The sequence below is a fragment of the Ranitomeya imitator genome, chromosome 2 (assembly GCF_032444005.1).
Source record: "Ranitomeya imitator isolate aRanImi1 chromosome 2, aRanImi1.pri, whole genome shotgun sequence".
NCBI classification, from domain to species: Eukaryota; Metazoa; Chordata; class Amphibia; order Anura; family Dendrobatidae; genus Ranitomeya; species Ranitomeya imitator.
Genome location: NC_091283.1, coordinates 39,178,981 through 39,192,914, shown reverse-complemented (window position 1 = coordinate 39,192,914; position 13,934 = coordinate 39,178,981). Strand labels below are relative to the sequence as shown.

General features: G+C 44.4%; 1 protein-coding gene across 1 annotated transcript; it reads left to right on the top strand.

The window, feature by feature from the left end:
* The first annotated feature begins 12,249 nt into the window (after nt 1-12,249).
* Nucleotides 12,250-13,215, top strand: LOC138666218 (olfactory receptor 2AP1-like). The gene has a single exon (XM_069754454.1). It carries the CDS (start codon nt 12,250-12,252, stop codon nt 13,213-13,215), a length of 966 nt encoding a protein of 321 aa, XP_069610555.1.
* Nucleotides 13,216-13,934: the final 719 nt, after the last annotated feature.

Sequence of the window (13,934 nt, the reverse complement as noted above, 5' to 3'; positions counted from 1 at the left end):
GCCTACAGCCATGTGTGATTATTTTAGGCCTTCGATGCCTGTCTGCGGTCACTCCTTCCACTAGGCCTCCACTGACCACACCACTGCTGCCCGTGTACCCCTGGAACCAATTTAAAATTGCATACAGCCAGCCCAATTTTTTTATTTTAGGCCTTCGATGCCTGTCTGCGGTCCATTCTTTCAACTACTACTACACTGACCAGGGCACTGCTGCCCGTGTACCCCTGGAACCAATTTAAAATTGCCTACAGCCATGTGTTATTATTTTAGGCCTTCGATGCCTGTCTGCGGTCACTCCTTCCACTAGGCCTCCACTGACCACACCACTGCTGCCCGTGTACCCCTGGAACCAATTTAAAATTGCCTACAGCCATGTGTGATTATTTTAGGCCTTCGATGCCTGTCTGCGGTCACTCCTTCCACTAGGCCTCCACTGACCACACCACTGCTGCCCGTGTACCCCTGGAACCAATTTAAAATTGCATACAGCCAGCCCAATTTTTTTATTTTAGGCCTTCGATGCCTGTCTGCGGTCCATTCTTTCAACTACTACTACACTGACCAGGGCACTGCTGCCCGTGTACCCCTGGAACCAATTTAAAATTGCCTACAGCCATGTGTTATTATTTTAGGCCTTCGATGCCTGTCTGCGGTCACTCCTTCCACTAGGCCTCCACTGACCACACCACTGCTGCCCGTGTACCCCTGGAACCAATTTAAAATTGCCTACAGCCATGTGTTATTATTTTAGGCCTTCGATGCCTGTCTGCGGTCACTCCTTCCACTAGGCCTCCACTGACCACACCACTGCTGCCCGTGTACCCCTGGAACCAATTTAAAATTGCCTACAGCCATGTGTTATTATTTTAGGCCTTCGATGCCTGTCTGCGGTCACTCCTTCCACTAGGCCTCCACTGACCACACCACTGCTGCCCGTGTACCCCTGGAACCAATTTAAAATTGCATACAGCCAGCCCAATTTTTTTATTTTAGGCCTTCGATGCCTGTCTGCGGTCCATTCTTTCAACTACTACTACACTGACCAGGGCACTGCTGCCCGTGTACCCCTGGAACCAATTTAAAATTGCCTACAGCCATGTGTTATTATTTTAGGCCTTCGATGCCTGTCTGCGGTCACTCCTTCCACTAGGCCTCCACTGACCACACCACTGCTGCCCGTGTACCCCTGGAACCAATTTAAAATTGCCTACAGCCAGCCCAATTTTTTTATTTTAGGCCTTCGATGCCTGTCTGCGGTCCATTCTTTCAACTACTACTACACTGACCAGGGCACTGCTGCCCAAGTACCCCTGGAACCAATTTAAAATTGACTACAGCCATGTGTTAATATTTTAGGCCTTCGATGCCTGTCTGCGGTCACTCCTTCCACTAGGCCTCCACTGACCACACCACTGCTGCCCGTGTACCCCTGGAACCAATTTAAAATTGCCTACAGCCAGCCCAATTTTTTTATTTTAGGCCTTCGATGCCTGTCTGCGGTCCATTCTTTCAACTACTACTACACTGACCAGGGCACTGCTGCCCGTGTACCCCTGGAACCAATTTAAAATTGCCTACAGCCATGTGTTATTATTTTAGGCCTTCGATGCCTGTCTGTGGTCCCTCCTTCCACTAGGCCTCCACTGACCTGTCTACTGCGGCCCGTGTACCCCTTGAACCAACCTAATAAAATATTTAAAAAATTAATTTGATTATAAAAAATAAGATCGTGTTGAGATCTCAAATGCAGACATTTTAACAATCAAAACAAACACACAACAAATATCTGGAACTGTACTACAAAGGTCCAACAGCTACAATTTCTTTCTCCTGCAAGAAGTTAACTGAAAGTTTTTTGGAGTTGTTAACACAGATATGGCATCCACCGAGTGTTGTCCTGTCGCGTCTCCTTTAAATTATTTCCAATAAGATGTTAAACTATTAATTTAATAAAATCAATAATTAAAAAAATAATTGAGTAAGTCAAAAGCACATTGCAAATAAACATTAATTACAAATCAAGAAGCATGGCGCGTCCGAGGGTGAGTAGATACCGAATAAGAATATAATCACCCTCGGACGCGCAATGCTTATTTACAACAGCCTTCCTTCCTAAGAATCAGCCCTTCCGTGGTGTAGAGAGAGGTTGTTGTTACACTCCAAGGTGTTCCCCAGGTTGCCTTTCCTGAGCTTCGATCTTCCGGCTCTCGTTTAGTAGCTGTTGGAAACTACGCTGCATTAGGCCTACTAATTGTGTATGGGTGAAACAGTGGCGCATCTGCGGTCCCTCCTTCCACTAGGCCTCCACTGACCTGTCTACTGCGGCCCGTGTACCCCTTGAACCAACCTAATAAAATATTTAAAAAATTAATTTGATTATAAAAAATAAGATCGTGTTGAGATCTCAAATGCAGACATTTTAACAATCAAAACAAACACACAACAAATATCTGGAACTGTACTACAAAGGTCCAACAGCTACAATTTCTTTCTCCTGCAAGAAGTTAACTGAAAGTTTTTTGGAGTTGTTAACACAGATATGGCATCCACCGAGTGTTGTCCTGTCGCGTCTCCTTTAAATTATTTCCAATAAGATGTTAAACTATTAATTTAATAAAATCAATAATTAAAAAAATAATTGAGTAAGTCAAAAGCACATTGCAAATAAACATTAATTACAAATCAAGAAGCATGGCGCGTCCGAGGGTGAGTAGATACCGAATAAGAATATAATCACCCTCGGACGCGCAATGCTTATTTACAACAGCCTTCCTTCCTAAGAATCAGCCCTTCCGTGGTGTAGAGAGAGGTTGTGTTACACTCCAAGGTGTTCCCCAGGTTGCCTTTCCTGAGCTTCGATCTTCCGGCTCTCGTTTAGTAGCTGTTGGAAACTACGCTGCATTAGGCCTACTAATTGTGTATGGGGTGTAGAGACAGGTTGTGTTACACTCCAAGGTTTTCACCAGGTTGCCTTTCCTGAGCTTCGATCTTCATGCTCTCGTTTAGTAGGTGTCGGAAAGTAGGCTGCATTAGGCCTACAAATTGGGTATGGGGTGGAGAGAGATGGTGTGTTACACTCCAAGGTGTTCCCCAGGTTTCCTTGCCATTGCTTCGGTCTTCCGACTCTCGTTTAGTAGTTGTAGAAAAGTACACAGCATTAGGCCTACAAAATGGGTATGGGGTGGAGAGAGATGGTGTGTTACACTCCAAGGTGTTCCCCAGGTTACCTTTCCTGAGCTTCGATCTTCATGCTCTCGTTTAGTAGGTGTCGGAAAGTAGGCTGCATTAGGCCTAAAAAATGGGGAATGGGGTGGAGAGAGATGGTGTGTTACACTCCAAGGTGTTCCCCAGGTTTCCTTGCCATTGCTTCGGTCTTCCGACTCTCGTTTAGTAGTTGTAGAAAAGTACACTGCATTAGGCCTAAAAAATGGGTATGGGGTGGAGAGAGATGGTGTGTTACACTCCAAGGTGTTCCCCAGGTTGCCTTTCCTGAGCTTCGATCTTCATGCTCTCGTTTAGTAGGTGTCGGAAAGTAGGCTGCATTAGGCCTACAAATTGGGTATGGGGTGGAGAGAGATGGTGTGTTACACTCCAAGGTGTTCCCCAGGTTTCCTTGCCATTGCTTCGGTCTTCCGACTCTCGTTTAGTAGTTGTAGAAAAGTACACAGCATTAGGCCTACAAAATGGGTATGGGGTGGAGAGAGATGGTGTGTTACACTACAAGGTGTTCCCCAGGTTGCCTTTCCTGAGCTTCTATCTTCAGGCTCTCATTAAATTGTGGTTAAATGGAACAACTGCATTTGGCGTACTAGTTGGTTTGGGGCCTACTATCGGTGTCTGCCACTCCTTGCTGTTCTCCTGGTTTCCTGTCCTGAAATTCCATTTTCAGCCTCTCGTTAAGTAGTTGTTAATGTTAGACTGCATTTGGCCTACTAGTTGGGTTGGGGCCTACTATCGGTGTCTGCCACTCCTTGCTGTTCTCCTCCACTGAACAAAGCTGTGCCGCCTGTTTACTACGGTTGCCAATTTTGAACTGCATTTCGACTACTTACTGATTTGGCCCTACTCTCTGTGTCAGCCTCTCATTCCAGTTGTCCTCCACTGCAATGCCCCCTGGTTATTCCTGTGTTACCAATTTTGAACTGCATTTAGCCCACTTTCTTCTTTGGGCCTATATCTGTGTTTCCACTTCATCGTGCCCATTGCCCAGCCAGTGATAGATGAGTCTGCTGGTACATTGACCCATAACGCAACATTCCCCGTGCACGCTACACAACAACATTGTGACCCTGCTGAAAGTCAGGTTGCTCTTCCCGCATACCATACCACCTTACACGGGGACAAAGAGGAAGGTGCAGATGAAAGTGCAGGTTCCTTCATCAGGTGGGGGGAGGAATACTAGTTGGCGACGTCACTGGCACAGGGCCTCTCATAGTACGCAAAAGTGTTGCTGCCGGTGGGAGGCGCCCCCGCCGTGCAAACACACCGCTGTACTTTGAGGGGCCCTGTGCCAGTGCCAATGCCAACGAGTGGGCCCCCCCTGCTTGCTCAGGATCACAGCACTTGCAAAGTTGAAATACTTACCTCTCCCTGCTCCACTGCCGTGACGTGGTCCAGATTTACTGGGCCCACTAATTACTTGAACCAGCCCTACCCCCCACAACTTTAGCCAAATGACCCCCAATTTCAAATGCCTTCCAATTATTTTAAGGTAAATTACGCTTGACAAGCTTCATTAAGAAGAATGGATGGTTTTGACATTAAAATGGGCACTCTAGGTGTTTTCCTGGCCCCCACTCACTGCCGACTATGCTGCCCCATTGACTTGCATTGGGTTTCGTGTTTCGGTCGATCCCGACTTTACGTCATAATCGGCCGATTTCACTCGACCCGACTTTGGACATAGTCGGGTTTCGCAAAACCCGGCTCGACTCTAAAAAGGTCAAGGTCGCTCAACTCTACTCATCAGCATTTGCGTTTTCGGTAGCAGAGCGATAACGGATGGTAAAGTCGAACTTGGCTAGGCGAACCACCCACCGTTGTTCTAAGCCCCCAATTTAGCATTCTCAAGTTGGGCCAGGGGATTATTGTCTGTTCGAACTTGAATCTTGGTACCTGTCAGGAAGCCTGCAAACTTTTCTGTCATGGCCCACACCAGGGCCAGGAGCTCTAAGCGGAAGGAGCTGTAATTGTGAGGGTTTCTTTCGCTGTCTCGCAGGGACCTGCTGTCCATCCTGTATCTGAGAAAGTACTGCACCGAGTCCATGAAGGTTACCATCTGTGTATAACAGGAACGGTTGATCGAAGTCTGCGCAGGCCAAAGTCTGGGCTGAAGTAGGGGCATTCTTTATAGCCTGGAAGGCCTCGTCTTGTCCCTGTGCCCAGGGGATGCGCTGGCTCTTCGGCACTCCAGCGGTCCCCTCAGCAACTCATTGAGAGGACCCGCCACCTTCACGAAGTCTTTAACAAACCAGCGGTAGTACCATCGAGTCCCAGGAAGACCTGGAGTTCTCTCACTGTTCGAGGAACTGGCCACTTCTGGATAGCATCCACTTTTTCTGGCGAGGGTAGAACTCCATCTTGTGACACTATGTGGCCCAGGTACTCAATCTCTCTCTTGAAGAGGTGGCACTTCTTTGGCTTCACCTTCAGGTTATGAGACCGCAGTCTTCCGAGTACCTGTCCAAGCCGGGCAAGGTGTTCTTCGAATGAGGTCGAAAACACAATGATGTCATCCAGACAGATCAGGGTAGCCTCAAAATTTAAGTCTCCCAATCACTTTTCCATCAGCCATTGAAATGTGCCTGGAGCATTGGAGAGCCCGAAGGGCATCCGGTTAAATTCGAACAGCCCCATAGGGAGGATTAAGGCGGTTTTCTCTTTGTCTTTCTCTGCCATGGCTACTTGCCAGTATCCGCTTGCTAGGTCCAGGGTGGAGAAGTACTTGGCTTTCCCCAACACTGTCAAGGATTCCTCGATGCGGGGCAATGGATACGAGTCTCGAACAGTGCAGGCATTGAGTTTCCTATAATCTACACAGAAGCGGATGGTCCCATCCTTTTTCTTGACGAGCACAGGGGCAGCCCAAGGGCTCTGACTACTACGCACCACTCCTGAACCCAGCATCTGCCTCAGTAATGTTTTCACCTCTTGATACATCTTGGGCGGGATCTGTCAGTATCGTTCTCTAATTGGACGAGCTTCCTCAGTCGGTATCTCATGTGTGATGGCTTCAGTACAGCCGAAATCTTTGGCGTGACGGGCGAATGCAGCCTGATATTCCCACAGCATAGTTTCTATTGCTTGCACATGCTCAGGGCCCAGAGCCTTCACATCCACTTCCATTTGATCAAGGATGACCCGTCCACTCCACTCCGGAGATGGCATCTCTTTGTCCCCCGCAGCAACTGCTAGGGTCCACCCCACACCTTCTTTCGGTGATAAAGACATCTTCTGACTCACCACTTCACCCTTATGTAGGTAGACCAGGGCCAAAACTGTCCCTCATGGCAAGGAGACCTCCCCGGGGCCCACATTCAAAGCTCTTATGGGGACATGTCCTCGCTGGACCACAGCTATCGTACGAGCTACCATGACTTCATGGTCCACTTCTCCGCCTACCACAGGCTGAACAACCACTTCCTACCCATCAAGGTTGTGGTGAATCCCCACTGGAACGTATACTATAGTTTCTCGCTCGGGAGGTAGGATTACAGGTTCTTTACCAGGAGCCCTGATGACCCCATCCACACGACCCCTGTGACCGGGATCGGTTGTTGGTTGGCAGCAAACAACCGGATCAACGTCTCTTTTTCTGGCTTTGCCAGTTCCTGGAAATGCTGCTTGAAATACGCTTCTGGCATCGTTGTCACTTGTGACCCAATATCTATCAATCAATCCACTAGAACTCCTTCGAATTCAGCATGTAGGATGGGGCTCCCAGCAATCAAGTGTTCGTTATGATATGGAGCTGCCTCTCTCCTCACCTCCCCCGCAGAGTGTCGCGGGGTTGGTAGTTTAACGGCGGCTTCTGCTGGCCTTGAGTATAGTTCCAACAGTCTCTGGCAAGATGCCCCCATCCTCCACATTCCCAGCATTGGATGCCTCCTCCTCGCCGGGGGGTACCTTGAGCCTGTCCTCGTGCCTCCGATGCCTGATGGGAGGGGGCTTGCTCCCACTGATCCCTTATCGGTCGGGCTGAAGTATGGTTCCATGAGTACGGTGGGTCAGACTGTTGTAGTTCCCCCACTCTTCGTTCCATCTGGGTCAGTTTCTCTTGCACGTTGACAAGGGACTGCTGCAAGTCTTGCACCACCGGGACCAGCACCTCCTGATGATTTGGGTCCCCTCTGGTATTGGTGCCCTGGACACGCATCACCCCAGACGCATAGCTCTCTTCTTTACTTCGGGCCACTGTTTCCGCCAGGATTTGATGAAACGTAAGAGCCGGATCTGCCCGGACCCATTCTGACAGTGCTCGCCTCAAGGATCTGCTGTGCAGTCCCAGAATGAATTGCTCCTGGAGTATTCGGTCTTTAGGGCCCATGCCGCCAAATCCATCTGCCCCCTTTCTCTGCACCTCTGCTAACACTTCTTGCAGTGCTGTTGCATACTGAGAATTTTTTTCTTCTTCCCGCTGCAGCCTAGAGAAAAATTTGGTGCAAAGGTGTCCGGCGCTAGCAGTCTCGCCGTAGATCTCTTCCAGGAACTTCACTAGCTCCTTCAGGGTACTGCGGGTGAGTTCTGGTTGTAGGCAGATGTTTCTACGGGCTTCTCCCTCTAGGGCAGTTAACGCAATGTCCACTTCAAGGTCTGGCTGATGTTATAAATCTTCAGGGTGCTTTGCAGCTGGGACACCCAGTCGGACAGTGGCATATTCTTGCCGTCAAACTTTGGTAGCACACTAAATGTGGTGCCCATAGGGAGTGTCCTTGCAGGGGTTCCACCAATGTCCACAGCATCTCCATTAACATTAGCATTCCCGCCGTTGCTGTCTGCTGCCTCCATCCTGGTGACAGTACACTGCTCGCAGAGCCACTTGAAGCGATGGCCAGGGGACCACCACAGTGCAGGAAGAGTACTGTACACAAGATGAGGTGCAAACAACGAAGGGTAGATTTATTGGAAGGCAAGGAAGGAAGGGAATAAGGAAGATGCAAACAGAGGTATACAATGGCAAAATACAATTTACAACAGCAATAAACTTTATCTTTTCTGTAAAACAGCACGGTGCTCCAACTATTGCAGACTCAAAATATGTCTAACAAGCAAATGTAAACAATAAACAAGTGATGATGCTACTCTACGTATAACCTCCCTGGCCTTTACTAAGCAGGCCACACGGCTCCCGTGTACAAGTGATGATGCTACTCTACCTATAACCTCCCTGGCCTTTACTAAGCAGGCCACACGGCTCCCGTGTACTGACTATTGAAGCCTACACTAGGCCCTAACAGGTGCACCAAACAGGAACAGACTCACGGTGATGTTGGAGAATCAGGTCCAGTCCCAGGGGGGCCCCCAGCAGTCTAATATGGTGGTGCGCACGGCTTTCTGTCAGCTCTGTGAAACGTGGTCTTCTCCTTGCTTCTGGATCCTAGGGATGCTCCTAGAAACTGTAAATCCCTTTCTCTGTATCTTTGTGGCTCTCTTGCAGCTATAGCAGGACACAGTTCTTCTCTCTTTCAGCTATCAGCACAAAAAGTCCTCTCTCCAGCAGCCTCAGCTCACACAGGCTGCTCCAGCTGCACACCTGCACTCTGCACAGACTAGCTCATTACAACGATTATTGCAGGGGAGAATCAGAAGATTCCATCACGCCAGACAAGGGGGTGCAGTTTCTTAAAGTGACAGCGTGTTCCTTACTGTCCATAAAGGTATGTGCACACATCAGGATTTCTTGCAGAAATTTCCTGAAGAAAACCGGAAATTTTCTGCAAGAAATCCACTTTTTTTTTGCGTTTTTTTCCCGATTTTTTTGGCGTTTTTTTTAAGCATTTTGCAAGCGAAATTAGCTTGCAGAATGCTAACATTTTCCAAGCGATCTGTAGCATCGCTTGGAAAACTGACTGACAGGTTGGTCACACTTGTCAAACATAGTGTTTGACAAGTGTGACCAACTTTTTACTATTTTGCCTATGCAGCATCAATAGTAAAAGATAGAATGTTTAAAAATAATAAAAAAAATTTAAAAAAAAGGTTATACTTACCTGCAGACAGCCGATCTCCTCAGCGGCATCCGTTCCTATAGATGATGTGTGTGGCAGGACCTTCGATGACGTCGCGGTCACGTGAGCGGTCACATGAACGGTCACGCGACCAATCACAAGACGGCGACGTCATCGCAGGTCCTTCACACAGAGCATCTATAGGAATGGAAGAGAGAGCATGCACCAATGAGAGGCGGGAGGACTCTGGGGCCATCAGAGGGTGAGTATATCAATATTTTTTATTTTAATTCTTTTTTTTTTACCAATTATATGGTGCCCAGTCCGTGGAGGAGAGTCTCCTCTCCTCCACCCTGGGTACCAGCCGCACATAATCTGCTTACTTCCCACATGGTGTGCACAGCCCCATGCGGAAAGTTAGCAGATCAATGCATTCCTAGGTGTGCGGAATCCCCGCAATTCCGCAAATTTAATGAACATGTTGCTTTTTTTCCGCAATGCGATTTTTTTCGCGGAAAAAAAAGCAACATTTGCACAAGAAATGCGGAATACACTTTAAATAATAGGAGGCATATGGAAGCGTTTTTTTCGCATTTTTATCACGTTTTTATAGCGAAAAAAACGGGAAAAAAACGCGAAAAATACTGAACGTGTGCACATGGCCTAACAGCACCACCTTCTTACACAGTAAAGAAATTGTCAGCTGAATTTGAATCTCAGCAGATTTGCTCATCTCTACTGAAGACCATCCTATTCCAGGCTATCAATACTATTTCACAGAAAATTACTTCATGTTTTTATCATTGAATTTTGAGCTCTTACAGCGGCCTTTCCATTCTGACTAGAGAAAGTAGTCAGCATTTATCTTCTATGGAATGTCAAACTCGCCGATCCAATAACCCAGTTGCCATATGGTATAAATACCAGAGACCCAATGGACTTTAGATTTTGAGTTCACAAACGTTAATTTGCGGGACATTTTTGCAGTTATTTGTGCATTTACAATTAAAATTTTTATTTTTTCAAGAATGACTCTGGGGATTATTACAAGTCTAATCTGTGTTCTTGGAGAAATGTCCCAGGGCAATTATCAACACTATATATTACTCTGTTCAAACCACAATTAGACAGATTATGACTTCCATCACTAACAGGTTGTCGGTAAATCTTATTAACAAGATTTCGACTCATCAAAGTTATCCACCTAGCTACCGTAATTACTACATAATAGATCCTTACATCTGAAAGATGGTTCCAGAGATTTTTGGAACAGGTTCTTATATCCAATTCTTATATCCAATTTTGAGTAGGATTTTTTCTCTGTATCATTTTTCTTTCCTGTTTCTATTGATTGTATACAGTATCACTAAACATTTTAATGTATTTTGTAACAGTAACAAAGGAATTTTTGAAATATTCTAAAAATTTTTATGGAGAGGAGTTGCCTTGAAATTTGTTTTTTTATATGTTTTTGGAAACCATTTAACACACATGAAATGATCTGTCCATGATGAAGAGTTTTTTTAAATTTTTTCCGTTCCATTTTTTAATTAAGGATATTTTATTTAAAAAATATGAGAAGGGACATGTTTGAGATTGAATTAAAATGTTTTATTTCATGGTTAATTGATATGTTCTCAATTGTAAACTTTTTTTACAAAAACAAGGTAGGTATGATGGTACTTCTTCACTACAGGGATTAAGAAGTAATAAGTAGTGCAAAGGGCCTCAACTCAACAGCTGCCAGTAAATGTTAGCGAAGGCTACTTGAAATCACCACCTTTCATATCTGCTTTCCCCATTTTTTGGGTTAAGATTGGCCATAGCTATTTTATTACTTACACAACACAAAAAATAACCATTTACTTTAATTTCACTGGTGTCTACCAGTAAGCAATTTTTGGCGATATGTTGACGTCCAACGACTTGCTATTGCTTAGTGTAATTCCTTAGTTCATGAGTAAGGCAGTTGAGTGCACCAGAAACACGTTGATGTTCTTGTCCATGGATTAAGGATGCATGTGAAGATATTTTCATTCATAATCAAAACTGAAGATTTTATATTGTTGTGCTGATTTATTTCTATAATCTCCTGATTATCATCCGTGGCAGCGACGATCATCCTATGCCGGGGTGGGGAACTAGGCAACTGCAATGAGTTGGCAATGAGTTGGCTTATTCTATTTCTTTTTATTGTAATTCAGTAGTCACATATTTCAAACTGCAATCAGTCTTAGTCACATGTCATAGCAGGGATATTTGTAGATTGTGAGCCCTCGCGGGCAGGGTCCTCTCTCCTCCTGTACCAGCTGTGACTTGTATTATTCAAGATTATTGTACTTGTTTTTATTATGTATACCCCTCCTCACATATAAAGCGCCATGGAATAAATGGTGCTATAATAATAAATAATAATAACTGCCTTCTCCTCAACACAACTGATTATTCTTTCTCCAGGTTCATCCTGCTCTGTGCTCATTTTTAAATCCATTCTGCTGAGTCAATCTTCCAGATCCTCCAGTTTACAGCAGCTAAAGAGTCTGACTGAGGACTAAAGCAGGACTAAGGCTGGAGAAAATAACCCTGTTGTGCTCAGCTGAGGAAATTTTTATTTTTACTCCTTGACTCAGTGAGTAGATCAAGTATGTTTATTCACAGTGCTGCTCTTCTGACAGTTAAATCACATGTATCGAGCAGTGCTTCTTTATGCTGCAGCCCTTCTTTATGCTGCAGCCCATTCTGGCACAAAACAAGTATGGGTAGCATGCTTGAAATATGTGACTATACATGATGTGTGCATAAACCAAAAATAGCATAGAATTACATTTTTTTTGCAAATTTTATTATACTTTTCTTTTACTACTATATTCAAACATAAACAGTATAATAAAAATACCATATCTGAAAAAAAACACACTAAAAATAGTTTTGCAGCTTTTGCTCCTCAACTATCCCTAAGAAGTTAAGTAATTATTACCCTTTCCATTAACAAGTATGACTTTCCTGTTTAATATTTTAAATTATGTTAGTGGTGTAGTATGTTCTGTTTATAACATTTTTTATCATTCCAATAGGTAACAACATGAAAATTATAGAAACAAATCAAACTCTCGACATGTTCTTCATTATTAAAGGCATTTCAGATGCTCCAGAGCTACAGTTAATAATCTTCTTTTTAGTTCTTCTTATTTATCTCCTAACCATTGGTGGTAACATGATGATTCTGTTCTTGGTCTGCCTGGATCCTAAACTTCACACACCTATGTACTTCTTGTTGGCCAACTTGTCTGTATTAGACATGTTCTCCACCACCGTGACTCTTCATAACATCCTTATCATTTTTATAACGGGGGATAACAGGATCTCCTATGAGAGTTGCATTTGTCAGATGTACTTTTCTGGGTTTCTGATATGTGATGAGTTCCTATTTCTAACTGCTATGAGCTATGATCGCTATGTTGCTATTTGTAATCCTTTGAGATACCACATGGTCGTGAACCGCAGACTCTGCATTGTTCTTGCAATTTGCTGTTGGCTGTTGGGCATGATAGAGGTGATACCCTACGTGATTTTGCTTTTGGGCATTACATGCTACAAATCAAATGTAATAAATCACTTTTTCTGTGATCTTGTACCTCTCATGATATTGTCCTGCAGTGATACTTCAACACTTGAGATCTTAATCTTGACAGAAGGTCTTCTCCTCCTTACTTTAACCCCATTTATTTTGAAGTTCATATCTTATGTCTTCATCATTTCCACCATACTGAAGATCCAGTCCAGCACTGGTAGACGGAAGGCCTTCTACACCTGCTCATCACACCTCACGGTGGTCATTCTGCTTTACTCGATCCTCTTGTTCCAGTATTTGACACCTACATCATTAGATACTTCAAAGTCCAATAAGTCCAACAAGTTCTTTTCTCTATTTAACACAGCAGCTATCCCTATCTTAAATCCTCTAATTTACAGCTTAAAAAATAAAGATGTTAAGTCAGCCATGATACGAACGTTTAGATATATTAACAGTTACAGGAGGTCTACATGAGATCTGCTCAATTGTCACATGGAAAATTGTATAGGACAATTTCAAAATTAGGCCTTTGTGTCATATATTATTACAATGTCTTTGCAGTCAATGCTATTCAGAAAATGTTTAAACATTCACCAGTATCCATGTGATTTCTTATATTGGCACCAGTTATTATTATTTATTTTTACAACACCATTCATTCCATATTTATGTACATGAGAAGGGGTTACATTCAAAATGTTAATTACAGTGAACAAACTGACAGTCACAGACTGATAGAGAAAGGAAAGGGTACTGCCCTTGCGGGCTTGCAGTCTACAGAATAATGGGGAACAGGAACACATGGGCTACTTGCACAGTGAACAAGTCTGTATGATCATGTTCACACACCACCAAGAAACCTGAAGACACAAAAGAGAATAGTAAAACCAAAAACACTCAGTTTGAAAAAATGTTGCAGTAATCCGCAAGTGCTAGTAAAAGATGTAAAAAACAGGGTATTTGGTTGATACGTTTTTTGCAAAAAATGTATACTACTGCACAAAAGCTGTTCTACCCTGTATGCACACATGGATTTTTCCTCTCTGAACCCTGTTCACACAGGTTATATACAGATGATCAGGTTTTTAAATACATCAGATAGGGATTATACCACAAAAACCCACATAAATCCGGGGCATCTGAACTAGAATTACTATCACAACACTGAAAAAGACCAGTATACAATGCCAGTA